Source organism: Neophocaena asiaeorientalis, unplaced genomic scaffold (assembly GCF_003031525.2).
Source record: "Neophocaena asiaeorientalis asiaeorientalis breed wild unplaced genomic scaffold, Neophocaena_asiaeorientalis_V1.1 scaffold45, whole genome shotgun sequence".
NCBI classification, from domain to species: domain Eukaryota; kingdom Metazoa; phylum Chordata; class Mammalia; order Artiodactyla; family Phocoenidae; genus Neophocaena; species Neophocaena asiaeorientalis.
The window spans coordinates 11,210,375-11,236,641 of record NW_020174642.1 but is presented as its reverse complement, the minus strand read 5'-3'; the positions used below and the strand labels follow the sequence as shown (position 1 = coordinate 11,236,641).

The 26,267-nt window shown below is 43.5% G+C and overlaps 1 protein-coding gene across 1 annotated transcript in view; it reads left to right on the top strand.

Moving 5' to 3' along the window:
- The window catches only part of HSF2BP (heat shock transcription factor 2 binding protein), an 84,744-nt gene that overhangs the window by 8,534 nt on the left and 49,943 nt on the right, over positions 1-26,267 (top strand). Inside the window, exons 3-5 of the mRNA XM_024758365.1 lie at positions 8,639-8,742; positions 15,410-15,559; positions 17,224-17,356. Coding sequence (XP_024614133.1) covers positions 8,639-8,742; positions 15,410-15,559; positions 17,224-17,356 — 387 coding nt within the window. The remainder of the gene's footprint in view (positions 1-8,638; positions 8,743-15,409; positions 15,560-17,223; positions 17,357-26,267) is intronic.

Sequence of the window (26,267 nt, the reverse complement as noted above, 5' to 3'; positions counted from 1 at the left end):
CAGCACTCATAACTCCCGTGTTGTTCAGGGCTCAGCTGTACTCAGTAAAAGTTAGCTCACCCCCCTTTTCTGTCGTCCCTTCTGGTGCACGTTCTTCCAACAGTGAAGGAGGTATCACTACATCAGCGCATGGCACGAATTTGTTTTAAACTGGGAGAATCCTGCTTTTTTAAAAAAATAAAATTTTATATAGTATATGGTTGTTCAATATGTAAAATAAATGAATGTTGTATTTCCTGCATAATTATTTTAAAAATTCAGTTTTATAACATTTACTTTTAAAATCAGTGGGTGCAATGAAGGTGGTTTTTTTTAGAATTTATTTATTTATTTTTGGCTGTGTTGGGTCTTGATTGCTGCGTGTAGGCTTTCTCTAGTTGTGGCGAGCGGGGGCTACCCTTCATTGCGGTGCGCGGGCTTCTCATTATGGTGGCTTCTCTTGTTGCGGAGCACGGGCTCTAGGCGTGCGGGCTTCAGTAGTTGTGGCACGTGGGCTCAGTAGTTGTGGCTCACGGGCTGTAGAACACAGGCTCAGTAATTGTGGCGCACGGGCTTAGTTGCTCCGCGGCATATGGGATCTTCCTGGACCAGGGCTCGAACCCGTGTCCCCTGCATTGGCAGGCGGATTCTTAGCCACTGTGCCACCAGGGAAGTCCCCAATGAAGGTGTTTTGATGAAAACAAAAATTTAATGTGAGACATTTTGGAAGACGGTTGCAGTACCATCCTCAGTGTCCAGTTTCTATTTTTAATTGTGGTTGTTAAGTAGCAAGAAAAAGACAAATCCCAGAGATAAGGAATTGCAAATGAGAAATGTTTTAAACAGCTCACCTTGTAACATGAGGACAGTTTTCAATTAAACTGATCTTGAAGCTTGAAATCAGAGGGGTCAGATACTTTTGTTTCACAATTAAGCCACTAAGTCTAAGAATTTCTTGCGTTTCTTGGTTGGTAGGTGTTCATTTTGGAGAGAGATGATGGAAAAGCCACTCAGCCTGTTTAAATTTTCATTGTCTTATAGAAGACACTTTCCAAATGAATTGTGTTGCATTTGAGATGTTAAATGCTATAATTTAACAGCAACTTGCCACCTTAGTGGCAGTCTGTCAGATATTCACTCAGAGTCTCAGAGGCGTTGGAATTATTTAATTTTACGTGTTGACGCCGAACATAAGCTACAGTGTCGTTACTGACATTTTAAAATTTGCAACATTAGTTTTAACTTAAAAATTTTATTTGTTTAAATAAATATATTTAAACGTTAGTAGAGTGCATATCCGCAATGAATGCAAAGAAGTGCAGCCATGATATACTGGAGAGGCATTTGACTAGGTTTTTAGCAGAGAGAAAAAGTTACCTTGTGTAATTTGAAATCTGTACAGCAGCACCTTACCTCTGTGAGCATAGTCCAGTAGAACCTTCTGTGGTGATGAAGGTGTTGTATGATCTATGCTGTCTACGTCTGTTTTAGAAATAGCCACTAGCGGGCTTCCCTGGTGGCGCAGTGGTCGAGAGTCCGCCTGCCGATGCAGGGGACACGGGTTCGTGCCCCGGTCCGGGAAGATCCCACATGCCGTGGAGCGGCTGGGCCCGTGAGCCATGGCTGCTGAGCCTGCGTGTCCGGAGCCTGTGCTCCGCAACGGGAGAGGCCCCAAAAGTGAGAGGCCCGCGTACCGCAAAAAAAAAATAAATAAAAATAGCCACTAGCCATCTGTGCCAACTGACCCAATGCCATTTATTGAAAGGGCAGTCTTTCCCTCCTGTGCTACAATGTCTTTTGTCATAGTAGCTAGTTTTATGTGGGTCTGATTCTCAATTCTTTATTAGCTCTGTTATTTATTTTAAAATTATTTTTAAATGCTAGTATTTATTAGTTTTTGTGTTGATTTTCTACCAGGTTGTTGTTTATTCTAGCTCCCTGATGAAACTCTCTTGTTGTCTATTTCTGGAACATATCAGTCACAGTTATTTCAGAGTCTGAGTCTGATAAATCCATTGTCTGGATCACCCGTTGATCTGCTTGTGTTGTCTGTTTTTCCTGTTGGTAGTTCTGGTAATTTTTTTTTATTGATTAATGGATTTTAAAGAATGAAGTGTGTAGAGGCTCTGGATTTGATATTTTTCTCCAGCAAGGACTTTTTCCCCCGGCTTCTCTCAGTCAGTTAGAATGGAGTCAGAGTAGTTCACCTAAATCCAGTTAGGCATTGAGCTGGTTCACGGCTGGTTTCAGTCTTAGTTCGAGGTGGCCTGTGTCTAGTTCATTCTCCCTCTTAGGGTTTTAGCTCTTCAGGGGGGTCTAACTGAGAGCTTGAGTCATTTCCCAGAGTCCTTCCATCTAGGCGGACCCTGCCTGACCTTCAGTTCTTTTCTCTTTTTAAAATATTTATTTATTTATTTGGCTGCACCAGGTCTTAGCTGCAGTATGCGTGTGGGATCTAGTTCCCCGACCACGGATCAAACCCAGGCCCCCTGCACTGGGAGCGCAGAGTCTTACCCGCTGGAGCACCAGGGGAGTGCGCTGACCTTCCGTTCTGACCTCTCCAGCGCCATGAGGTTGATGACAGCTCCGCCTGGCCTCCTGGCCTCTCTCCACTCACCGCCCGCCCGCCTCCCTCTGCAGCCCCTCTGCGCTTTCCCTGTGCTTCCCTCTCCTCCAGGATCACGGCCTGCCCTAGGTCTCGGCTGCCTAGTGGCTCTGTACTCCGTGGCGAGATGCTCTGCTTAGCTCTGCTGCCTCTTTGCCTGTGCTGCTTTTGAATATGCAGGTGCCTTGGGGAAGAGTGGGCTGGGAAGTTGGGCTTGCTCACTTCAGTGCACCTCGCTCTTCTCTAGGTCTCGGCTCTCAAGGCCTACACGATTTGGTAACTCCCAGATACTTTGAAACAACTTTTTTCTGGTTTGTTCAAATTCTGCTTTCCTGCCTATTCGTGGGGGGGGAAGATTGGTCTGCTGCATCACCGTGCTAGCTGGAAATGGTTCTTCCGTGTATGTTGTTACGAGTTTTACATTGTTAAAGACGTATTGTGGAGTCACACACATAGCACAGGCTGTGGAGATGTTCCAAATTAATGGAGACTAAAGATACATGACGGTTAAACGCAATACCTGATCCTAGACTAGATGCTGTACCTTGAAGGAAGAAAATGCTGTAAAGGGCAATTTTAGATCATTTGACAAAATTCTAATGTCTGTGGTAGATTAGGTAAAGGTATGTTAATTTTTCTCAAGTTGACAACCGTGTATACTGGGTAACTAAGACATTATCCCTATGCTTGGAAAATGTTCACTGAAGTATTCAGAAGTAAAGGACCATGATATATGTAACTTACTCTAAACTGGCTGAAAAAATGTACTGTGTGTATGCTTGTGTATGGTCCAAATGATGAGCAAATGTGGTGAAATGTTAACAGTATGTAAGTGTGGGTAAAGGGTATGTGGGTATTCGTTGTATTATTTTTATTCATGCAGCATTTTGTAAGTTTGAAATTATTTCCAAATAAAACAGCGAAAAACATATTGTAAAATGGAAATACTAATTAAATGTTTACAGAACCATAAGCATCCCTGAGGCACTTGGGTTCTTAGCAGTGGGGTTTGAAAAGCACTGCACTACGTGATTTCTAAAGCATTTGTGGGGTGTTTTGAGATTAATTGCCCAAGAGTTTGATATTAATGAGAAGAGAGGAGGGGGCCTCTGTTTCAACTCAGAGAAGAATTATTCTGGCCCATAGAAATATGAGCTAGGGACTTCCCTGGCAGTCCAGTGGTTAGGACTCCGCGCTTTCGCTGCTGAGTGCCGAGGATGTGGGTTCGATCCCTGGTCGGGGAACTAAGATCCCACAAGCTGCGTGGTGCAGCCACCAAAAAGAAAAGAAAAAGAAGAAATATGAACTAGAGAGAGAATCATTAGAGAGTGAGTGCCAAGAAGGTATTATTTGATTTGACCAAAGGTTTATTGTGGCCCATATGAGATAATAAATACCAGAGTGTATCAAGTCCAGCTCCTCGCAGGAAACAGAAGGGGTAAACAGAGCATATCATGAAGCGATGACAGACCAAGGTGGGCAGGGTTTGGGGAACCAGCACAAGGGAGGCGAAGGCCCAGAACCTGGAAGAGTGGGGCGCCGTGGCCTCCCAGCGAGCGGCCAGACTGGCAGGAGGGGGGGTGCTGGGCAGGACCGTGCCTCAGGAGGGTGGGTGCTGGGCAGGACCGTGCCTCAGGAGGGTGGGTGCTGGGCAGGACCGTGCCTCAGGAGGGTGGGTGCTGGGCAGGACCGTGCCTCAGGAGGGTGGGTGCTGGGCAGGACCGTGCCTAGCTCGGAGGAGGAAACCACGGCTGCTCGAACCTGGCAGGGGTAATGCAGTGGGTAAGTCGATGTCCCACCCTGCCTCCTGTGCTTGTTTCCTGTGGGGACCCACTGTCCAAATCCAGCAGGCAGGGGAGCCGGTCGCTGTGGAGGTTGGGTTCAACCTTTTACCTCTCGGGACAGAGCAGGTTGGAGAGTGGATCTGAAGGGTGCGTGGAGACTGTCCAGAATGCAGGGGACTGGGAAAGGAGAAGATGGACTGCTGTTTGGGGCTCAGTGGACTGAGGAGCAGAAAGGTAGCCAAGGTGGAAGGGTGGAGACATGTGTTGCTTGGACAGATCACTATCGACCACCCAGTTGTTAACATTGTATTTTATGCCAGTGAATGAAAAGCAGAAGTCCCTGACTCTTTGGTTTGGGAAGTTACTTTAACAGAATTCGTTTGAGTTCAGCAAGGTTGATCTTCGTTTTCTGCGCTAGAACTCAGTTGAAAGTCAGTCAGGTAGGTATTCACCGTATGCCTGGTATGTGTCAAGCTCTGCTAGGTGATGTGGGGGTATAAAAAGGATAGGATCAGATCCTTTTCCTTGATAATTCTCGGGCAGACTGAGGAGCTGCAACGTGGAGGTGTGAAAAGGTAGAGCCAAGTACATTGGCGGTGCCAGCACAGGACAGATTCCTATTAGTCACACGTTTCCTTCCTCTTAGGAAAGAGTGCTCCGGTGGCCTTTACGTTAGGAAAAGAAGCAGATTTTTGGCAGCGCAGGAAAAAAAATTTCTATTTCCATATTCTGGTTCCAACTCTCCTCCCCCACTCCTTTCGGTTTGTTTTAAAAATTTGACAGCTAATTAAAGTGTCGTTTGGCTGGAAATGCATTTAAACTCTTTAACTGAGGGGTTTTTTTGTGTTTAAATGAATCCCGGAATATTCTCATCTTTTTACTTTTTCAACTTACATTTTTTGACAGGCCGATTAAGTTAAAATGAGGTCTTTAGGGTGGGCCCTAATCCAGTATGACTGGTATCCTTCTTAAAAGAGGGAATTTGGACACAAGAGACAGAAGTACACGGAGGGAAGATAATGTGAAGAGACAGGGAGGAGGCCAGACAAAGGCAGAGGCAGGTTGGGGTTACACTGCTGCAAGCCCAGGGACGTCTGGGGGCACCAGAAGGTGGAAGAGACGGGGAAGGATCCTTCATCCGCAGATTTCAGAGGGAGCGTGTCCTTGCCAACAGCTTGATTTCAAACTGTAGCCTCCAGAATGATGAGAGAATACATTTCTGTTCTAAGCCACCCAGTTTGTGGTACTTTGTTATGGCAGATCTAGGAAACTAACATACCCTCCAAATCTCAGCTCATAGTAAAGATGGATTCCATCAGTAGCTAATTCTAAATTCTTTTCTAAACCTATTAGTGAGAAGAATGTAAAAGTTGATGGCTATTAAAAAGCCCTTAGTTTGGATTTGAGACTCTTTACTGAGCTATTTTGATTAAAAACATATTTTTTTCTTATTACATGAAATAGCTGATAATTTATTAAACATTACAATTAATAATGTATTATAAACATGCCAGGTGGTAAAGGGTAGGAGAAATCGATCCCTTTTTTTACAGTTTACATTTCTTTGGCTGGGTTTTAGTCACCCCGCTTTTCATTTATGGCTCTCTGTACCCTTCCTGTGGATAAGCTGACAGTCATTCTCATGTTGTTAAAGCTATCAAAAAAGGATTCTAAGTTTCAGAACTTAGAATGTTGAAATGACCTGTGATTTAGGTTGTTTCTATATACTGATAGTCTGTCTAGGCCACCCTTTTACTCAGTTAGATTTCTCCTTCATTCTGAATGCTAAAGCTTAGCAGTTGAAATACAGTCTAGGCTGGGTGGCAGCCTCTTCCTTGTTCTAATGCTGAGGCTGGGTAAGGTAATGTCTTGACCATGTATAATGTACTGCATATGTATTATTTCTGTCCCTGATTTTTAAAACAAATTGCAAAAGCAATATATCCTCTTGTAGAAGAATAAGACATACAATCAAAATAGCTGAGTTTTTTTCTTTATCCAAGGATTAGCTGGACTGTGTGAAGAAGTGAAATTCATTTACATGACAAGTATTTATAAAGTGCCTGATCGGTGCCGTGTACTATTCTAGGCTCGTGAGATGCATCAGAACACGTGAAGATCCCTGCCCTTGTGTTTCAGGCGGCAGGCATGCCGCCGTGTGGGCCAAGTTGAAAATGCAGGGAGGTGGCGGCAGTGCTCCCTTCTCGCCACAAGGCGGTGGCCTTGTACAGCACAAAGCCACCACCTGCCTCCTGGAGAGCCTGGGGTGGGTGGGTTGACACCCCTGATACTGCCTTTGAACTCTGGGGGGTAGAGTGGGATGGTTTAACCCCGTCCCTTTGTTATGTTAACTTACAGTGAGGTCATAAGCAGCTATATAGCGTGAGAGATTATGAAATTACCATAGTGAGTCTTTTGGGTGGTCATAATTAATTCCTACATATTTTTACACGTGAGCCATGTTATTTCCTGTCGTCTTTACCATGTTTGAGTAATATACAGTTTAGTAATAGAAGAAAAAAATTAAAAATTAACTGCAAAGAAAAAGTTTTATGCCACCAATGATTTTATCTCAGTTTTTGTTCATTTTGTTTCTTTTTGTCTGTGACCGTTTGCAGTTCACATTTCATTCATAAGTTTAACATCGTTACAAAAGGCAGATATGTATTTTTCAGAGTATAGCACTTGATTGATATAGTTGGTTTCTTGGGTGGCCAGGATTAGTGGGACAAAATTAAGAATTCCAGTGAAAGTCATGTTGTGGCATAATACATCCCACCCCAGTTTCTAAGAAACCCGTTTTAAGAGAAGCTTTGCCAGCTGTTTCACAATCGTTAACTGAATATTTAGCTTTAGGTTTTAATCTCCCTTCTAGGGCAAAGGGTCTCTAGAAAATGTAGGCCTCCCTTTATTTTTCCAGAGCTTTTGGAATGCCTGCATTGTTCTTGGCACTGATCCCAGCCCCCCACCCCCACCGCCAGTGTCTCGTCTGGGCTTTCCTTGCTATCCCAGACCCCTAGGTCATAAAGCCACACCCCTTCTCTTTTGTCCGTTGGAGGAAGTGTCTGGGAGCCACTTCTCTAGGGTGGAGTGATGCTCCATTTTCCAGCATCGGCCCTATGAGGCCCTATGAGGCGCTCTCAGGGCAGTCTGCCTTGTACTGCCCTCCATTTTTCCCGCTAGTTTACATCCCTAGGGCTGGGCTCCGTTGTTTGCTCTGCTGGCTGTGTGTTGATCTCATTTTGTTGGTGGTGAGAGATGTAGCTGTTGCCCTGAAGCAGTCACCCTCAAACTCTGTTCCCAGGCCAGCTGTATCAACCTCACTGGGAACTTGTTAGAAATGCAGATCCTCAGGCCTACTTCAGAGGCAGAAACTGAGGATGGGGCCCGGCAGGCTGTGCTTGGACAAGTCTTCCAGGGGATTCTGATGCACAGTAAAGTTTGAGAATCACTGTCCCCAAGCAGCGCTACTTTAATTAAGAAGTTACACCAGTAGCTCTGAGCACAAGCCCGTGCTCAGATCTTGGTATATGTTAGCATGAAAACGGATGGTATCTTGGTCCTTGAAGTCAAGGCACTTAAAACTTTAAAGCACCTGTTTCTTTGCTTTTTGAAGGTCAGTATTTCTGTAGCATAATATTTTTTATTTAGAGTGGACAATACGGTTGATTTCAGAGTTATTAACACGGATGTCTTTGGGGATTTCTGTTGGCCCTTTGAGTCATCACCTGAATGAACGTGGTAGAGAGGGAGCGTTCCCTACCTCCCACTTTTCCCTGTGGCCACCTCTTGTCTCCGTTGCCGCTGCTTTCACTTCTCCATTGACTGCGGCAGCAGCTGTTCCTGGGCAGTCAGTCTGCCCGTGGTGAGACGAGCTTTGTGAATCAGCCCGGCTGGCACCGTCTCCTCACTGAGCTGCCTTCTGCTTTTTATGGAGCAGATGCAAGTCTGTGCCATGAGACAGTCGGGCTGCTCAGCCCTGCCTTCAATCCTTTAAATAACACGCTTTCTTAAAACCTTGAGTGCAAGTCTGGCAGTAAAATGAAGTCTCAGAAACAGAAAACAGAAAACAAAAAGGTGCTTTCTGCCATGGGCAAAAAACGGACAAAACCTTAAAAAGCAGGACTGTTAGAATATTGGTTATTCAAGGACTGGTTATGTGAATAACCCTACCTAAGAGATCAGGTTTTCCTAAGAGGAGATTAAGCAAAATGGATGCTCAGGAGAGATTAGTGATTTGAAATACTGAATATTCTTCTGTCTCTTCTAGATCTGGAAAGGAAAGAGCAAGAGTTAGAGCAACTGAGAATGGATTGTGAGCACTTCAAAGCCCGCCTGGAATCTGTGCAAGAGGACAGCGTGAGAGAGAAGAAGGTACGACGCCCACAGGGTCCCTGCGAAGTGCCAGCGCCGCGGCCGTGACCGCAAAGTGGCGCCGGCCACAGCCCAGCCCGGAGGCCTCAAGACGCTGCATTTTTACATGTCTTTATTCTGAACGGGCTGGAAAATAGTTGATCGTTTGGATTTTACAACCATTTAATGTGGGGGATTATTTACTTGGTGCCTTGATAGTCACTTACTGTTAATTCAGTGTTTAAAAGCCGGATCCAAGTTATTAAAACTCATAATAATCTTGAAAAAATCATGCATACAATGATTTATAATCAGAGATAGATATATTAAATAGAAGTATTTGTAATTAACTTCACACATCATTTCCTGATATTTTAGAAATAACCAATTATATTTCATTTTAATATTTGGGGAGACTAACAATATTTCTTGAAAATTATACATTTTTTTGCGTGGAATAAGTTATTTCCTTTTCTGTAAAACTAGAACTCTTCTGCCACTTCTGCTGAAATTCGGAGCTTGAATTTTTATGTTGGAATAGTAAAGGAGTAATAGTACTAGTGACAGAAGCCAGGATGTGTTGTTAACTGTGTGCTGGCAGGCGGTCAGCAGCTGTCCATGCATCTCACTTGTTTCTCCCAGCACAGCTGGATCAGCAGGTGCTGTTAACCTGCCGGAGTGAGAGGAGGCTGGTCCCAGGCCCCACTGCCGTGTGCTAAGCTTTGTGTCACACTACCTCCTTGTGTGGAGGAGTTCTGAAGGTTTGTGGCTGCAGTGGAGGTTTTCTAAAACCGATGGATTTTGTATGGCCTTTATTTTTCGCCCACGTATTTGTTAATTGTTTATTTATCAAGAAAAACTATTCCTTAACCCAGATATTCATAGTTCTTAGTTTCTTAGTTTAGGAACACAGGTAAGTGACAAACTGCCATGGAAATCAACCCAAAGACATTCTTTACATTCCAAAATCATTTTACACTCTGAGAGACAGTAGCTTTCCTCATCGCCTCAAAATCTTTTATGGAATCATAAATTCTGTAGAAATCTGCATATGCCTTCTTTCTTGGTTCAGCCACAGCAAACTTACAGAAAGCTGCAGCTCCCAGAGATACAGTGAATGCTCCAGCAATATGAAATTGCAGACACTTGGCTAGAAGGCCATTGCATCTGAGGTTTCATCAAAGAACTGGAAGCCACGGTTGTTTTTCTCCTTGAAAAAGATGGCTCAACTACATCTTTCCAGACGGATGGAGAAATGGACTGTATAGACTTTAATACTGAGCACGTAGAGAAGCGCGTAGAGAAGACCAGGGAAAGAGTTTTAGTCTCAAAACTGAGTTAGATTGAGTGTCACACATTGAAAGCTCAGTCATTTCTGTTCAGATCATGATACACTAGGACGGACGCATGGTTAATTTGTCTGGACCTAAAAGTTTCATCGTCTGAAGGAAGTTGACCAGCAGGCGAGAAGGAATTTGATAAATGTGAACAATGCAATCCATTGGTTCTGTACTCCTTAAAATACCAAGACGTCCTTGTTAAGGTTGAAGCCCAAATTGGGCAGAATCTTAGATTTCCTATATTTTAAATTGATAAGCATAGGAAAAAATGCATGTTTGGCTGGCATTTTAGATGTAATGCTTAAAAATAAGCCACTCAGGGAAGGTGCCAGAATAGAGGAGGGAATGGCTGTGGTAAAGTAGTGTCAGATCATCAGCATGTTATTGCCCAGACACTTTGACCTTAGTTCAAATGTGGGAATATTTTAGGTTAAACCATTACCTATTTCCAGTTAGGTCTCCTGCTTAATAGTCCCGCCAATTTAATACAGGTTGGAGCCCCTGCCAGTTTGCTGTGACAAGGCCCTGTCTCTTCCTGCTGTAGGGAACTGGCAGTTTCCTTTCCTGTGGCCTTTTCTGCCCAGGTCTGTACAGACCATGAGGCTGGACTCTGGAAGCTTATTTTAGAGTTGAGGAACTAGGAAAGAATCCAGGGCTAGATACTAAATTACAGTATTTCTAGTAAGTACTTCAGTTGGGGTAAAAGTCATTAAGGAGAAAGCAGACATCACTGAATCCAGCATGAAAGGAAAGATCAGAAAACAAAGTGTGGACTCAAAATTGTAAAGGAGATGCTGGGTGAGAAGCAGCGCTCAACCTTCTAGAGGTTCGTCACTGGGACAAGAAAAGCTTCGTTCGTGCCCTCCGTTGAGGTGTTTCCTCAGTGACAGTCTAATGGGGTCAATTTGGGCCTGGTTGGGCCTTGTTGTGATCTAAGGGGTGGGCCGGGAGAGTCCTGGCAATAGCAGCCTTTGAACTCAAGGGAAGAAAGCACCAGTGAAGCTGTTGGAGGATGTCTGAATTATTATTTGAAGGACTGTGCTGCTACTGTAGGGTTAGCTGAGGCCTTCCACAACGTCTCTGCTGGCACAGCATTTAGTGCCTGGCCTGCTTCCCCGTGCGCGTGGACTTGTTTCAGACAACGGGCAGAGTCACAGCATTCTCTCTAAGGAGCCATGGTTCCCCGGCTTACCTATGGCTTCATCCTCTCTGTGTGTTTTCTTAGGGCAGCATCTTTCATAGTCAGTAAACTAACTTAAATATGGACTGCTATTTTTTCATTATCTATATTTTTAGTCTGTTAGGAAAGAGTTGCTGCTTTTGTGATGATAAATGGGAAGTTGTTGCAAACGTTGTATATTATTTCAGGAAAGTTTTTAAAGAAAAAGTAACTGATAGGATGGTGCAGTTATTATAATCAGAAATGAACTACACGAAGATTTTAAAGGAATCTTGAAATTTTGTGCTTGCTACCCTGTTATGTATGAGTATTCGCTTTAGGTAAATATATCAGAGTTTGATAATTGTTTCTCTTTAGAATACAGCTTTATTGAGGTGTATTTTGTATACCATAAAATTCAGCTGTTGTAAAAGCCTAGTTTGATAATTTTTAGTAGATTTATGCAGTTGTACAGCTGTCACCCGAACCAGTTTGTGTTTTAGTTAAGACAGTTTTTGAAATAATTATAGATTCACAGAAAGTGGCAGAAAGTCCAGGGAAGCCCAATACCCTTTACCCAGTTTCCTCCAGCGGTAAGTAGCTTTCACAGCTACAGTTTAGGGAAACCAGGAGACTGACATCGGTGCCATCCACAGTGCTTGTGCAGGTTTCACCAGTTTTACCTAGACTTGTTTGAAGTTCACCAGTTCTGCCTGCACTTGCTTATGTGTGCGAGCATAGTTCTGTGCAGTTTTATCACGTGTAGATTCATGAACTCACCTCTGCACTCAAAGTACAGCACCGTCGCATCACCACAGAGACCCCGTCGCGCTACCCCGACGCGTATAAAATGTGAACTAAACGTTGAGGTTCATTATTTTCTTTTTCTTTTCTTTTTCTTTTTTTGCCTATGATTGTCCATGGTATTTTTGGTCTTTTAGATTTTAGCCATTTTAGTGGGTGTAATGGTATCTCATTGTGGTTTTAATTTGCATTTTCCTCATGACTAATTTTCTTGAACATTTTTTCGTGTGTTTATTATCCATTCATATATTTTCTTTGGTTAAATGTTTATTTAAATCTTTTGCCTTTTTAAAAAAAATTTTCTTTGTCTGAGTTGGGTCTTCGTTGCTGCGTGCGGGCTTTCTCTAGTTGCAGCGAGCGGGGGCTACTCATTGTGGTGGCTTGTTGCAAAGCACGGGCTCTAGGCGTGCGGGCTTCAGTAGTTGTGGTACACGGGCCTAGTTGCTCCGTGGTGTGTGGGACCTTCCCAGACCAGGGCTCAAACCTGTTTTCCCTGCATTGGCAGGCGGATTCTTAGCCACTGCGCCACCAGGGAAGTCCTGCCTATTTTTAATTTAATTTGTCTTATTTTTGAGTTGTAAGAGTTCTTTATATATTCTTCATACAAGTCTTTTTTTTAGATATAGAAATATTTTCTTTTAGTCCATGGCTTGTCTTTCTACCTTCTTACTCGTGTCTTTTGAAGAGTAAAAGTTTTAAATTTTGAGGAAGTTCAATTTATAATTTTTTTTTTTTTTGGCTGCACTGTGCTGCTTGCGGGATCTTAGTTCCCGGATGCTGGCAGTGAAAGCACTGAGTCCTAACCACTGGACCACCAGGGAATTCCCATCAATTTATAATTTTTTAATGGTTTTAATTTTTTAATGGTATGATTTTGTTGTGATAGCTAATAAACATTTGCCTAACGCAAGGTCACAGAGGTTTTCTTCTCGAAATTTTACATTTAGGTCTATGATTCATTTTGAGGTTTTTTTTTTCATGTATGAATATCCAGTTGTTTCAGCATCATTTGCTGAAAATACTACTTTTTCCCTTGAATTGCCTTGGCAGCTTTTAAAAAATCAGTAGCCATACGTGTCAGTGTTTCATTGATCTGTATGTTTATCCTTATGCCGTTACCACAGTGGTTTGATTTCTGTAGATTTGTTTTGTTTTGTTTTGAAATCAGGTGGTGTTAGTCCTCTAACATTGCTTTTCTTTTTCAAACTTTTTTTTTTTGCATTTCCATATGAATTTTAGAATCAGATGATCACTTTGTGCAAATAAGCCTGCTGAAATTTTGATCGGGATTGTGTTGAATCTGTAGATCAGTTTGGGGAGAATTACCCTCTTACCAATATCGAACCTTCCAACCCTTGAGCATGGTAACTCCTTCCATTTATTGGGATCTTTACTTTTTCTCAGTAATGCTTCGTAGTTTTTCCTGTACAGGGCTTGAACTAATTTTCTTAAATTTGTTCCTAAGTATACCCTCCTTTTTGGTGTTATTGTGAATGGAATTATTTTCTTTGAGTTCCTCTTGATATCATTGTACTGTTTGTGCAGCCCTGTGTCAGGGCATATCTGCCTGTAACCACCAAATGTGACCGTAGAAGACAGTTCTGACGCCTACTCTCAACAGTTCTTGTTGATCTTAGAGAAGAGCCACCGTAACCAGACTAATCAGAATGCAGCCTGCTTCAACTGTGAGAAAAGCCAGAATTCTGAAGGAAATGCTGCGATACAGTTTTTGCATATGTCACCTTGGCTTGAGTGGCTGAAGCGCAAATCTAGGAATCTAGGCAACTGTTGTGATGAAGCCAGATATTAAAAACCCAGAGTTAATAAATCACGTAAAGCGGTGTTAGCATGTGTCATAGGCTCAGTGACCATTTTTCTCCTAAAGTAAATGTGACTATATGTATGAAGGTGTATGAAGCTCTGATTACCAAATGCATTGTCCCCAGGTAGATATGAATGCCACCCTAGGCCAAGTTACAAAGTCAACAAAGTTCGATTTGTGGTCCTCTGCTCCCTTTTCTCCACTAGGCGAAAAGCCCCCTCTAATTGTCCTGCACTCACCTCTGTAGAAGAAAAAGCTAAAACATCTCATATGCTTTAACTTTGTGGGCTGTTGAGCTAATTATACTTCAGTATAAATGAAGTTAGGTTTTTGTTTTTTGTTTTTTTTAAGGCCATAGGCACGGTTACAGGAGAGGGATAGCTCTTTCTTTTTTAAAAAATTAATTAGTTTATTTTTGGCTGCATTGGGTCTTCGTTGCTGCGTGCAGGCTTTCTCTAGTTGCGGTGAGCGGGGGCTACTCCTCGTTGCGGTGCACGGGCTTCTCATTACGGTGGCTTCTCTTGTTGCGGAGCACGGGCTCTAGGCATGCGGACTCAGTAGTTGTGGCATGAGGGCTTAGTAGTTGTGGCTGGCGGGCTCTAGAGCGCAGGCTCAGTAGTTGTGGTACACGGGCTTAGCTGCTCTGCGGTGTGTGGGATCTCCCCGGACCAGGGCTTGAACCCAGGTCCCCTGCATTGGCAGGCAGATTCTTAACCACTGTGCCACCAGGGAACTACCAGGTTTTTGTATTTTTAAGTTTATCTATTATTAAGTAAGGAAATGCTCTCCTCTTTTAAGGGAACTTCAGGTAACAAGGAATAGTGAAACTGGTGTTGACAGTTGGGATGGGCAGGAAGCCCCACATCACCCAAGACCCACCTGAAGGTGAACCTGTAGGAGTGCTGTGTGGTCAGAGGTGACATCAGGGGGACAGTTCACTTGTTCAGAGCCCTGGCCTCAGAAGCCCAGTGCTGGTCAGAGGCTGAGAAATCGTGCCTGGCCTCCGTTCTCGTTACGCTGGTGCTCAGCTTGCTGGTTCAGGGCACGCCAGGGAGGCCCTTCCTTCTCACTCCTCTCCTGCCTCTGCTCCTGTCTTTCCTTCCTGGTCTTGGCTGTGTCACATGGCATTTTTATAGTGGAGTGAGCCACTTGGCGGCGGCAGGCACCTTTATTAGAAATACTGCTCTATGTAGGGACTGCTGTGTTAGCTTGTTACTTTCTTCGGGTGTCCTAGTTGGTGCTGTCCTGGGCATAGCCACGGGGGACCTGAGATGCCTCGTCATCCATCTTACTTAAAAGAAGATGAATTCAAGTCTTCGGCAGTATTTATAAACTCTAATGCGGTAGTATGTTCTTTTCTGTGGCTGTTCTTTTTGCCTCTGAAGTTTTTAAAAAACTTATGCATTATGCCTCTCTAAGGGCTAGTTTACGTTTACCAACTGTTTACTATATTCTGTGTGCATTTCTTTTCTTTAAAAATACCTTTGAAAGAGGAAACACAATAGAGGGATTTTGAGGTTGAAAGCTGTGCATTTTTCTGATTTTATTTTGTTTCGATTTCAGGAGAAACTGGCTCTTCGACAGCAGCTGAATGAAGCAAAGCAGCAACTCCTGCAGCAGGCAGAGTACTGCACAGGAATGGGCGCAGCAGCCTGTACCATTTTGTGGGGCGTCTCCAGCAGTGAGGAGGTGGTCAAAGCCATCCTGGGAGGAGTAAGCACGCCCGCGGGCTGCCTGGACATTGCTGAGTAGTGCTTGTGCGACTTAGAGGACACAGTGCAGCCATTAAGGCGCCTACAGACTAAATCCATTTCTTTTGTTCATCAGATAGTTCTGGAATACCATCTGTGTAGGGCCCACTGTAACTGGTCTCCGGGGGGTATGTAAAATGAACGAAATAAGATCCCTTCTCTCCCGGAATCTGTATGCTGTTTGTGGAGATAGTTCCACTTCAGTATTATTACTTGACATTGTATGCGTTTAACAAAGTTTAAAGTGCTTTTACGTATGTTACTCCAGGGTAATCTAATATTTAATTGCCTGAATGTTATATGTTAATAGCATGTGAGTGCATACAGACGCCAAGGAACTTCACAGAGGAGAGAGATTTGAAATGAACCTTGATTAACCTGCACAGGCAGCAGTGGCAGGAAGTGAAGAGGGTCCCTCAGGAGGGGAGAAGTAGAGCAGTCAGAGACCTGGAGTGAGGCATAGGGACAGTGTGTGGGTCATCTGACACAGGGTGGAGGGCCAGTGTGGTTGATGATTTGTCCAGTGGGTGCTAGGACGGGATTCCTTAAGGCTTTTTGATTGAAAAAGTGATAGGACAGGAGGGGAATTTGGGCAGCTCAACCTGACAGTGAGTGAGGATGGAGGGAGGGTGGGGTTGTGGGTGTGGAGACTGGCCAGGAAGACTACGTGGAAGGTGGAAGGCCTCCCCCCAGTAGAATAGGGGATGGGAAGTGGAGAGCTGTGTGGGTGAGGCAGGACTTGTGACAGGGTGGTGTCCATGGCGGAGAGGACAGAAGGAGCCCGGGAGGACTGTTATCTGACTCTGGGAGAATCGAGTGGTCCTGAATGGCAAACCATCCGTCAAGGGCGGATGGTTGGCGGGAGGCCAGTAGTATGTCACTCATCATTTGCAGAAATAAAAACAGTGGAGGGACTAAATGTATTTTAAAGTTTACTGAGCTTTCTTAAGGTATAACTTACGTGTCGTAAAATTCATCTATTTGTAAGTGTACAGCTTAGTGTTTTCTAGCTAAGTTTTGGAGGTGTGTAGTCATCCCCACAATCCAGTCTTAGGATATTTATATCACCCCATGCAGTTCCCTTGTGACATGTGTAAATGCATTGGTTTTCAAACTATTCCTTAGAACCCTGCCCCCGCCAAGGAAGTGCTTTCAAGGTTCTGGGAACTTGGAAACTCTTTCTGCTGAGTAATGAAGACTGAAACTGTCAGATGAGCCCGTTGCTCTCTCTTACATGTTGTGGTTTCAGTTAAGATTTTATTTGAAAAACAATTTCTGCCAAAGGTTTGAAAACCTCTGGTTTCATGCCTAGAATAGAGAACATATTTTTCTACTATATTTCTAGTATGTTTTTGGGTGAATTCAACCCAGTACTTCTATCATTGTATAAATTTGAACTGTTTCCCTCATGTATTTTACTATGTCAGTCTTCAGGGTAATTTTTCTACATGCCCCAAACTTCTTTTTTTCTGATCTTTTCATTGGGAAGTTTTAATGAGGGAATAGATTTAAAAATATTGCTTCTGTAATTAAAACCAGAGTCTTTCCTCTGTGTCCTGCACTTTGAAAGTGTTTTCCTACTGGTATTTGTGAAAGGGTGTGACATTTCCATTTCTGAACTTTCAGGGTAAAGCTTTGAAGTTTTTCAACATCACCGGTCAAACAATGGAGAGTTTTGTGAAGTCACTGGATGGGGATGTCAAGGAGCTGGATTCTGATGAAAATCAGTTTGTTTTTGCTTTGGCTGGAATCGTAACAAGTGAGTAATTCTCTTCAAACGTAGTGACTTTCAGAAGTGAGTTCCAGAGCAGTGATCACAGTCGGGGTGTGTGTGCGTAAACACCTCTCAGGAACATTTCAAATAGGCTCCTGCCCTGGAGACTCTGACTCGGTAAATTGGGGGTAGGGACCAGGTGTATGTTGTGGAACATCACTCCAAGGGATTCTGATAGGTATCGGTGAGTAGCAACCAGTAGTCTTAGGAGCACAGGGTGAGTTTGCACGTTCTGGTCAGTTCTCTACGTGGACAGAAGTCAAAACTGTAAGTTTAGCTACTTGTTGTTTGGAATCATCATCATTTACTGATGTCTAGCTAAAGTAAAAGCCTTAAGCAGAGCTTAAGTTAAACTCTTGCTGTTGTTTTGGTGTTGTAACTAAAGAATTCCAAAACCCTAAATTGTCTCTTTAGTAAAATTTTCCCAAAGATTATAGTTAGATAGAATTCTGTGGCAAAACTGCTGTAAAGGATAAAGCCAGATGGCTATATAATTAACACTAATATCTTCAAATAGTAGGAGGTGGTATATACTAGGGAGTATTAAGGCTTTTTGTTCTAAGTCAATGAAATGGTTAAATATAGAGCTATGACTTACTTTTTTACATTGCTTTTTCGCCTCTGCTGTATGCTATGCTGTTCTCTGCTGTTAATGAGAGGGGAAGTGTTACATTTCTTCATCTACTGAAATCCTCACGAAGTAGATCTCATGTAGATGATTTCTTCATAATCCCTTAGAAATTGGTGCTATTCTTCTGGGGCAGACGTTGAGACCCGGACGGTGTTCAGCCAGTCCTGATTTAGGCCGGCACTTTATCCGCTGGAGGACTGCAGAATGCACTTTCATCATAGCGCCTTCAGCTGGTGGAGGCTTGCACTGCTCCACCTTTCAATATTCCTTTAAGGTCTCTTTTTTAGCAGAAGGTATTTGCAGATTTGATGGTTAGATTTTCCGCTATTTGTAGGTGACCTCAAAGGTCTATGATGTATGTGACTTTTCATTCTGCTGAGTTGTGAGTTTGAGCTGCTTGAATTGCCAGCCTGTTGCCCAGCAGACAAGCTCAACCTGGCTTTGTTTTTCCCTGCCTGGTTGTGGGCGTGTCCACATTCCCCTTACGCGCTGGTGAATCCTACGGGATGATCACGTACTATGTTCCTGCTGCTCTGCAGAGGCATTGGGGCCTTATGTGTGTCAGATACCAAGACTCTGTCCCACGCACGGGGAGTAGGCAGTACAGCAGACGCCTTGGTTAGCTGTCAGATAGATCCTCTGCCTTCTAAAACAACGATTCTTCTTTTAAGTTTACCTACGGTAAACTCACCCATTAGTTTTTTTCTCACCTTTTTGCAGTCCTGTGAGTTTTGACAAATGCATGCAGTCACGTCACCACCACAGTGAAGACCTGGAACAGTTCCACTACCTCCGCCTCATCTCCCTATCTGCCCTCCCCTTCCTTTTGTAGCCAGCCCCTCTGCCAGCCAGCAGCCCAGGCAGCCGCTCGCCTGGCAATTTGCTACACCTCTTAGCTGATGTTTCTGGCTGGCTTATCTGGCCTCCAGCGTCTGCCCCAGGTGAGCAAGTGCTTGCCTCACAGCTCTCCTTGCAGCACCTGCCTTTTCTTATTTTTCATATCAGTTGGTTGACCTTCAGCCTCAACTCTGATGTGTTCGAGATAAGTTGTGATTTTTTGAATTATCTAAACTGCCCCTTTTAAAGAATGGAGGTGTAGCTCTCTTCAGTTTACTGTATCCTAAACAAAAACTGGATGTCAAGGATTTGTTTAAACATTGAAATTATGAAATTTCTTACTCATCCATAGTCACTGTTCTTACTAATAGACTAAAATAGTATAAAGCGTCTGGATTTTCAGGCCCAGCTAGTCCACTTCCCAGGATGTAAATTCTCTGGACTTTATTTTCCTTATCTGCGAAGTGGAATGGTAATACCTGCTCTGACTACCTTACACATTGTTGTGAATGTTACTGAGCTATGGTGAAGTGGTAACACATCGTAAACCAAGGTCCTGTTTCACATGGGGGGGGCGATTGTTTCCAACAACTCTTTTGTAAAAAAATTATTTATTTATTTATTTATGGCTGCATTGGGTCTTTGTTGTTGGGTCTTCATTGCTGCGTGCAGGCTTTCCCTAGTTGCGGCGAGTGGGGTCCGCTCTTCGTTGTGGTGCGTGGGCTTCTCATTGTGGTGGCTTCTCTTGTTGCAGAGCTCGGGCTGTAGGCACACGGGCTTCAGTAGTTGTGGCACACAGGCTCAGTAGTTGTGGCTCGCGGGCTCTAGAGTGCAGGCTCAGTAGTTGTGGCGCACGGGCTTAGTTGCTCCACGGCATGTGGGATCTTCCCAGACCAGGGCTCGATCCCCTGTCCCTTGCGTTGGCAGGCGGATTCTTAGCCACTGTGCCACCAGGGAAGTCCCTCCAACAACTTTTATAAGTGGACAAATATAGAACTTAAAAGAAGATGGCAAATTATTATCACAGCCCTGTGAAGATTGACTTGCTTGGCTTGCAAGTGGAAAACTTATTTTTCGAACTACTTTTTGACTATTTGAAAGTCATAATTGCACTCGTTGCCTCTTAATTCTGGGTTTCTTCATTCAAACAATGTTAGGTAATGATTACAGAATCAAAATTACCTTTTTTTCTTTTCTTTTTTGCCACTCTGCGTGGCTTGCAGGATCTTAGTTCCCTGACCAGGATGGAACCCAGACCCTGGCAGTGAAAGCACCGAGTCCTAACCACGGGACCGCCAGGGAACTCCCCCAAATTACTTCTTGATTGTTGATAATTTATGGCAGGACTGGATCCAGCTTATCTTTTGTGGACGTAACAGTCCCACAGAGTTGACAGCAGAGCGCCCTGGGTCAGCAAGCAGCACTGCTCCTGGCTCCTCCACCTCAGGGGAGCAGTGCGGAGGGTGGGCGGGATTGAGGCCCAGTGTCCAGTTCTGCTTCTACCACCGGCCAGCCCTGTGTTCTTGACTCTGTGACCCTCAGCTTCATCTTCTGAGAAAAGAGTCTTAGACCCCAGATGATGACTAAGGTCTGCCCCAGCCCTGGACTTGTGCGGCTGCTTTGAGAAAAGGGGGCCGTGAGCCTTGCCTCCTGGATCAGGTGACAGGCTCTGAGCGGCAGTGGGTCTTTGGTGTGTGCAGTATCATTGAGGTAATGTCCCTAGAGCAGAGCTTCTCAGCCTCGGCAGTAGAATTCTCTGTTTTGGGGAGTGTTCTGTGCATTGTAGGAGTTCAGAAACATCCCTAGACTCTACCCGTTAGAGGCCAGAAGCAACCCCTAGGTGTGACAACTGAGAATGTCTCCAGATGTTGCCAGTTGTGTCCTGGGGGCAAAATCATCCCCCCTTGCCGCTTGGAGACCACTGCCCTAGAGCACCACCTTAACCCGTCATGTACATAGACAGAAAGGTTTATGATACTCCTGGATGTTAGAGGTAATTGTTGAGAGAGATTTTGAGATTGCTGAAGGCTGTTTTGGCTTCTCTGTCCCCTGGGCGTGCTTCTGACATGTTTGATTTAGTCTAGTCATATAACTGGTCTTGCCAATTCAGGGGAATTTGGTATCTGTCATCTACAATATCCAGTTAATCACAGAAATTCTCTTCATCGTCTTTCAGTGGTTTGTCTTGGATAATTTGGGTTACTGTGTAATCTTTCCTTAGATAATGCCCTTCCTTCAGTTGCCAGAGTATGGCCTAGATAATGAGCTGTTGTTTTGCGGAATTGGAGTGTTTCTTTGGAAGCTCATCTCCCTTCTTAGCAACCTCAGTGAGGAGATAAACACAGTCAGCCTTAGAGTTTTCCAGACTAATGGAATTTAAGAGGAGGTTAGGTATGTGTTGGATCAGAAGGACCCCACAAAGAGCTCCACTGTATCCTTAAGATCTGGGATTAAGACTTGAGAGAAGCAGGATAGAACTTCAGTGAATCCCTGGGGACATAACTTTCAGGGTGAATTGTTGATTTTTCTAGGTGAAGGCAAGTAAATTGGCCAATTTTATAGAATGTGACACTAGAGAGACCTGAGCATTAATCTTTTCCTGTAAAGAAGTGGCTCCAGGCAGGACGGAGAAGAGGAATTGTTCACAGATTTTGGACAAATCCATATCCTCAACCGTTAGAGTTTTTTTTAAGCAGGTAGCATTAAGCGATTGTGGGGCTGGTACAAGGAATTACTAGTCCTTTTTCTATTAAGCTGGTCATTGGTGGCCTATGGCCTTCCGTGGCTTTAGCTCTAGAGAAGATGAGGTAAAGGTGAGAAGAATCATCTGGAGTCTTTTGGCTTTTGCCCCAGTTGTTTAACTCTGTCCATAGAACCGGGATTCTGGGACTATTGTTAATTCTTTGGTTATTTCTCGAATCTTACATAGTATATGGGCAAATAATATTCAGATCGGCTCTAATTTGTGTATAGGAGAATTTTCTGGGACTTCTAAAAATTATCCTTCTGTAGTGCCTTTTCTTTATCTGTTCCATTTACAAAATAAACATCTGTCCATTAAACTTTGCAGGGGCTGTGTCCCAGAGAAGGGAGGAGTATCTTTCTGCTGATGGTCCCAGAGTCACAGTTACGGGTTGGGAGAAGCAGAAGATGCCGGGAGTCTTTCTTTCCTGAGAGTGCAGTTGCGTGTTGAGGGAAAGAATGTGAGCAAATGGAAAGGACAGGAATTATGCTTGTAGATGTGCCGTAGGAAAGTTGGGGGTTCTGCTTGGAGCTGTTTCCTTCATGGTGGGTCAACAGGCGATAGCGTTTGGCTGGCAGTGGCACTCTGTCACCATAGGCCTTGCCCTTGATTTTTTCTGTGACTGGGCGTCCTGACGGTCAGAGCACGCTCACTCCATGGTGGAAACTTATCCAGCCTGGTGAGGCAGGTTTGGCAGGTGAAAGTGCGAGGAGGTTACAAGAGGTATGGGAACATTTCCCGGGAGTCATGTTGACACTGCAGACTGACAGCAGCAAACAGGGAAGGACAGTAGACTCACCCCTCTCAGCTGGCCCTCAGGTTACAGGGCGTTTCTCTCTAGCCTGACTTCTCACCACAGAAGCCAGGTCACGCAAGTGGGAGAGAAACTGGCTTCTGGGAGCCACTTCCCAGCGGGACTGGGCATTCCCTCCAGCTCTAAGGGGGTTTCCATACATAGTGTACAGAGGCAGTTTCCAGACTGAGGTTACCCATGGCCTTTGGCCCACTCCCACACCCTGAGAGCCAAATCATTGACTTGATAAGAAAGTACCACAGCAAATGCAAAGAAACAAAAAGCAAACAGTAAGTCAGTCACAGTATTCATAGAGGAAACTTTATGATGTTTCTTTCAAGAAACGTGATGTAGTGTTAGCGCTTCAGAAGAGCAGTTTATGGAGAACAGGTCCAGGATGAGCAGTAGAGACTGAGTAATCCACTGAAATGCCAGTCATATCCCCACTGTTATTATTGCTATATTTACTTTTTAACAGCTTTATTGAGATAAAAGTATACCATACACTTTGCCAACTTAAAGTATGTAACTCGATGGCTTTAGTACATTCATATAATGTGCATCCATCTCCACAATCAATTTTTAAACATTTTCATCACCCAAGGAGAAGCTTGCTAACCTCAGCCATCTTCCCCAATCCTGCCATTCTTCTAGCTTTAGGCAGCCAATCTACTTTTTGTCTCTCTAGATTCGCCTGTGCTGGACATTTCATACAATGGGATCATATAACATGGGGTCCTTTGTGACTGACTTCTTTCATTTAGCATAGTGTTCTCAAGGTGTCCATGTCATAGCGTGTACCAGTACTTCATTCCTTTCTGTGGCTGAATAATATTCCATTGTTTGGCCATACCACATTTATCCATTCATCAATCGATGGACATTTGGGTGGTTTCTGCTTTTTGGTTATTATAAATAATGATGTGAAAATTTGTGTAAAAGTTTTTGTGTAGATATATGTTTTCATTTCTCTTGGATATACAGCTAGGAGTGGAATTGCTGGGTCATATGATATGGCTTTTAGCATTTGAGGAACTGTCAGACCATTTTTTGACAGTTGCTGTACCATTTTACATTCTCACCAGCAGTGCATGAGGTTTCTCCACATACTTGCCAACACTTTAAAGTTATTTTTTGGTTATAGCCATCCCTAGTGGGTATGAAGTAGTATTTTGTCATGGTTTTGATTTGCATATCCCTGATGGCTAATGATATTGAGCATCTTTTCATGTATTCATTGGCCATTTGTGTATCTTCTTTGGAGAAATGTCTATTCAAGTCCTTTGCCCATTTCAAAATTAAGTCATTTGAGGGACTTCCCTGGTGGTGCAGTGGGCAAGACTCCCCGCTCCCAATGCGGGGGGCCTGGGTTCAATTCCTGGTCAGGGAACTAGATCCCACATGCATGCTGCAACTGAGAGTTTGCATGCCACAACTAAGGAGCCCGCGAGCTGCAAATAAGACCCAGTGCAACCAAATGAAAAGAAAAAAAATTGTACATATATATGGAATCTGAGGAGAAAAAAGAAAAAAGGTCATGAAGAACCTAGGGGCAAGACGGGAATAAAGACACAGATCTACTAGAGCATGGACTTGAGGACATGGGGTGGGAGAAGAGTAAGCCGTGACAAAGTGAGAGAGTGGCACGGACATATATACACTGCCAAACGTAAAATAGATAGCTAGTGGGAAGCAGCCGCATAGCACAGGGAGATCGGCTCGGTGCTTTGTGACCACCTAGAGGGGTGGGATAGGGAGGGGGGGGGGGGGATGCAAGAGGGAGGAGATATGGGGACATATGTATATGTATAACTGATTCACTTTGTTATACAGCAGAAACTAACACACCATTGTAAAGCAATTATACTCCGATAAAGATGTTAAAAAAATTGTCATTTGTCTTTTTATTATTGAGTTATAAGAGTTCTTTGTATATTCTAGATACCAGTCCCTTATCAGGCATATGATTTGCAAAACTTTTCTCATTCTGTAGTTGTCTTTTCACTTTCTTGATAGTGTCTTTTGAAGCAAAAAAGTTTTAATTTTTGATGATATCCAGTGTGTTTTTTCTTTAGTTGCTTGTGTTTTTGTTGTCATATCTAAGAAACCATTGTCTAATTCAAGGACATGAAGATTTACTCCTGTGTTTTCTTCTAAGAGTTTTATAATTTTAGCTCATACATTTAGGTCTTTGATCTATTTTGAGTTAATTTTTATGTATGGTGTGAGGCAGGGGTCCAGTTTTTATTTCTTTGCATGTGAATACTCAGTTGTCCCAGCACCATTGGTTAAAAAGATTACTTTTTTATCCTTTCTCCATTCAATTGTCCTGATCCCCTTCTTGAAACTCAGTTGATCATAAATTTGAGTGTTTATTTCTGGTCTCTCAGTTCTACCATTGATCTGTATGACTGTCATTATGCCAGTACCTTATTATTATTTCTATTGTCGAAAATGAGACAGAATTGTTACAACCTAAAGCAAAGCTATCAGACATAATCTGCCTCAACTCTTTGTGTTTTTATCAGCCTACATAATTCACACTAGTTTCCTTCCTTAAATTATATAATTACTATGGTAGCTTCTAGAAATATTTATAAACTTTAAAGAAAAATGAACCTAGGAAAAAAAGAGTACATTTTAACAGAAAATTAGACCAGCAGTCCTTTGTAGTCCTATGGTTGACTCATAAGCATCCCAGACAGACTGACAAATGCTGGAGCTATCTGAGCAGGAATGTATTCACGTTTATTTTACTTCATAGTTTGCTTGGAATGCAGCATTGGCATTTGCTATTATAATACTGAATACATGATAGGGGGCTTCATTTACCAGTATATTTGTTGTGTTTTGTTGGGTGTTGTCGCCTGCTCTGATACAGTGTACTTTTTTTCTTCAGTGATGTATTAGTGATGTTCCTGTTATCTGTTGCTAGGCAACAAACTGCCCCCAAACTTTGTCTTTAAACAACAGTAGTCATTTATTTTGCTCCGGAACCTGCAACTTTCTCAGAGCTTGGCAGGGAGGATTTGCTGCTACTTTGCTGTCTGGGGCCTCAGCTGGGGTGACTCAGATTGCTGAGGGATGGAACAGCTGGGGGCTAGTGGGACATCTTCCTATCCTAGTGTAGTCCCAGGCTTCTCCAGCAGTGTGCTTTTTCTGTAGTCTGCATCACGGCAGCCTCAGGAGAGTCAGATTTCTTTCCTAGCGACCCAGGGCTCCTAGAGCACGTGACGAGAGGCGGAGCTGGAAGCTGCCAGGCTCTTTCTATCTTGCCTTGAAAGTCGTGCAGCAGCTGCGCTGCATTCTGCTGGTCACACTGGAGTCTTAGGGCAGGAACAACCCAAGGTCTGCAGACAAGAGCCGTGGTTTGCTGGGATGTCGTCTCTGGAAACTACTAAAGTATGTAGCTAGAATGTATGTTTCACTGGGGAGTTCCCGTATGTAGTCATAACATGAAGAATGTCTTCCCCAAAAAACTACCTTAAAATGACTTTGAGTTTATGATGCCAAATGCTTCATTCCCCCCCAAGTATTTCTTTAGTAAAACTAGAGTGTTTCGTATGGTAGAAAATAGAGTCATCAGGTTCAAATTCATTGAACACAGAAGGCTACATTTGTATCAGTTAAGGGTCCTGTCTTCAGTAAAGTTATAGCTGTCATGAAATTATATACCAAATAGCACCAATGCAAGGAAAGAGGCAAAAAGTGCTGGAAGGACAAGCAGAAATGGGGAAAAAAATCTGTTAGGTTTAGGAAACTTTAATATATCTCTTTTGATCCTCCTCAGCTCAGACAAACAAAAATAAATAGGAATGTCCAGGATCTGATTTCATAAAGTTGTTCTGGTAGCATAGATGAAATTTTATATTCTGCCATTAGGGTACCGTTA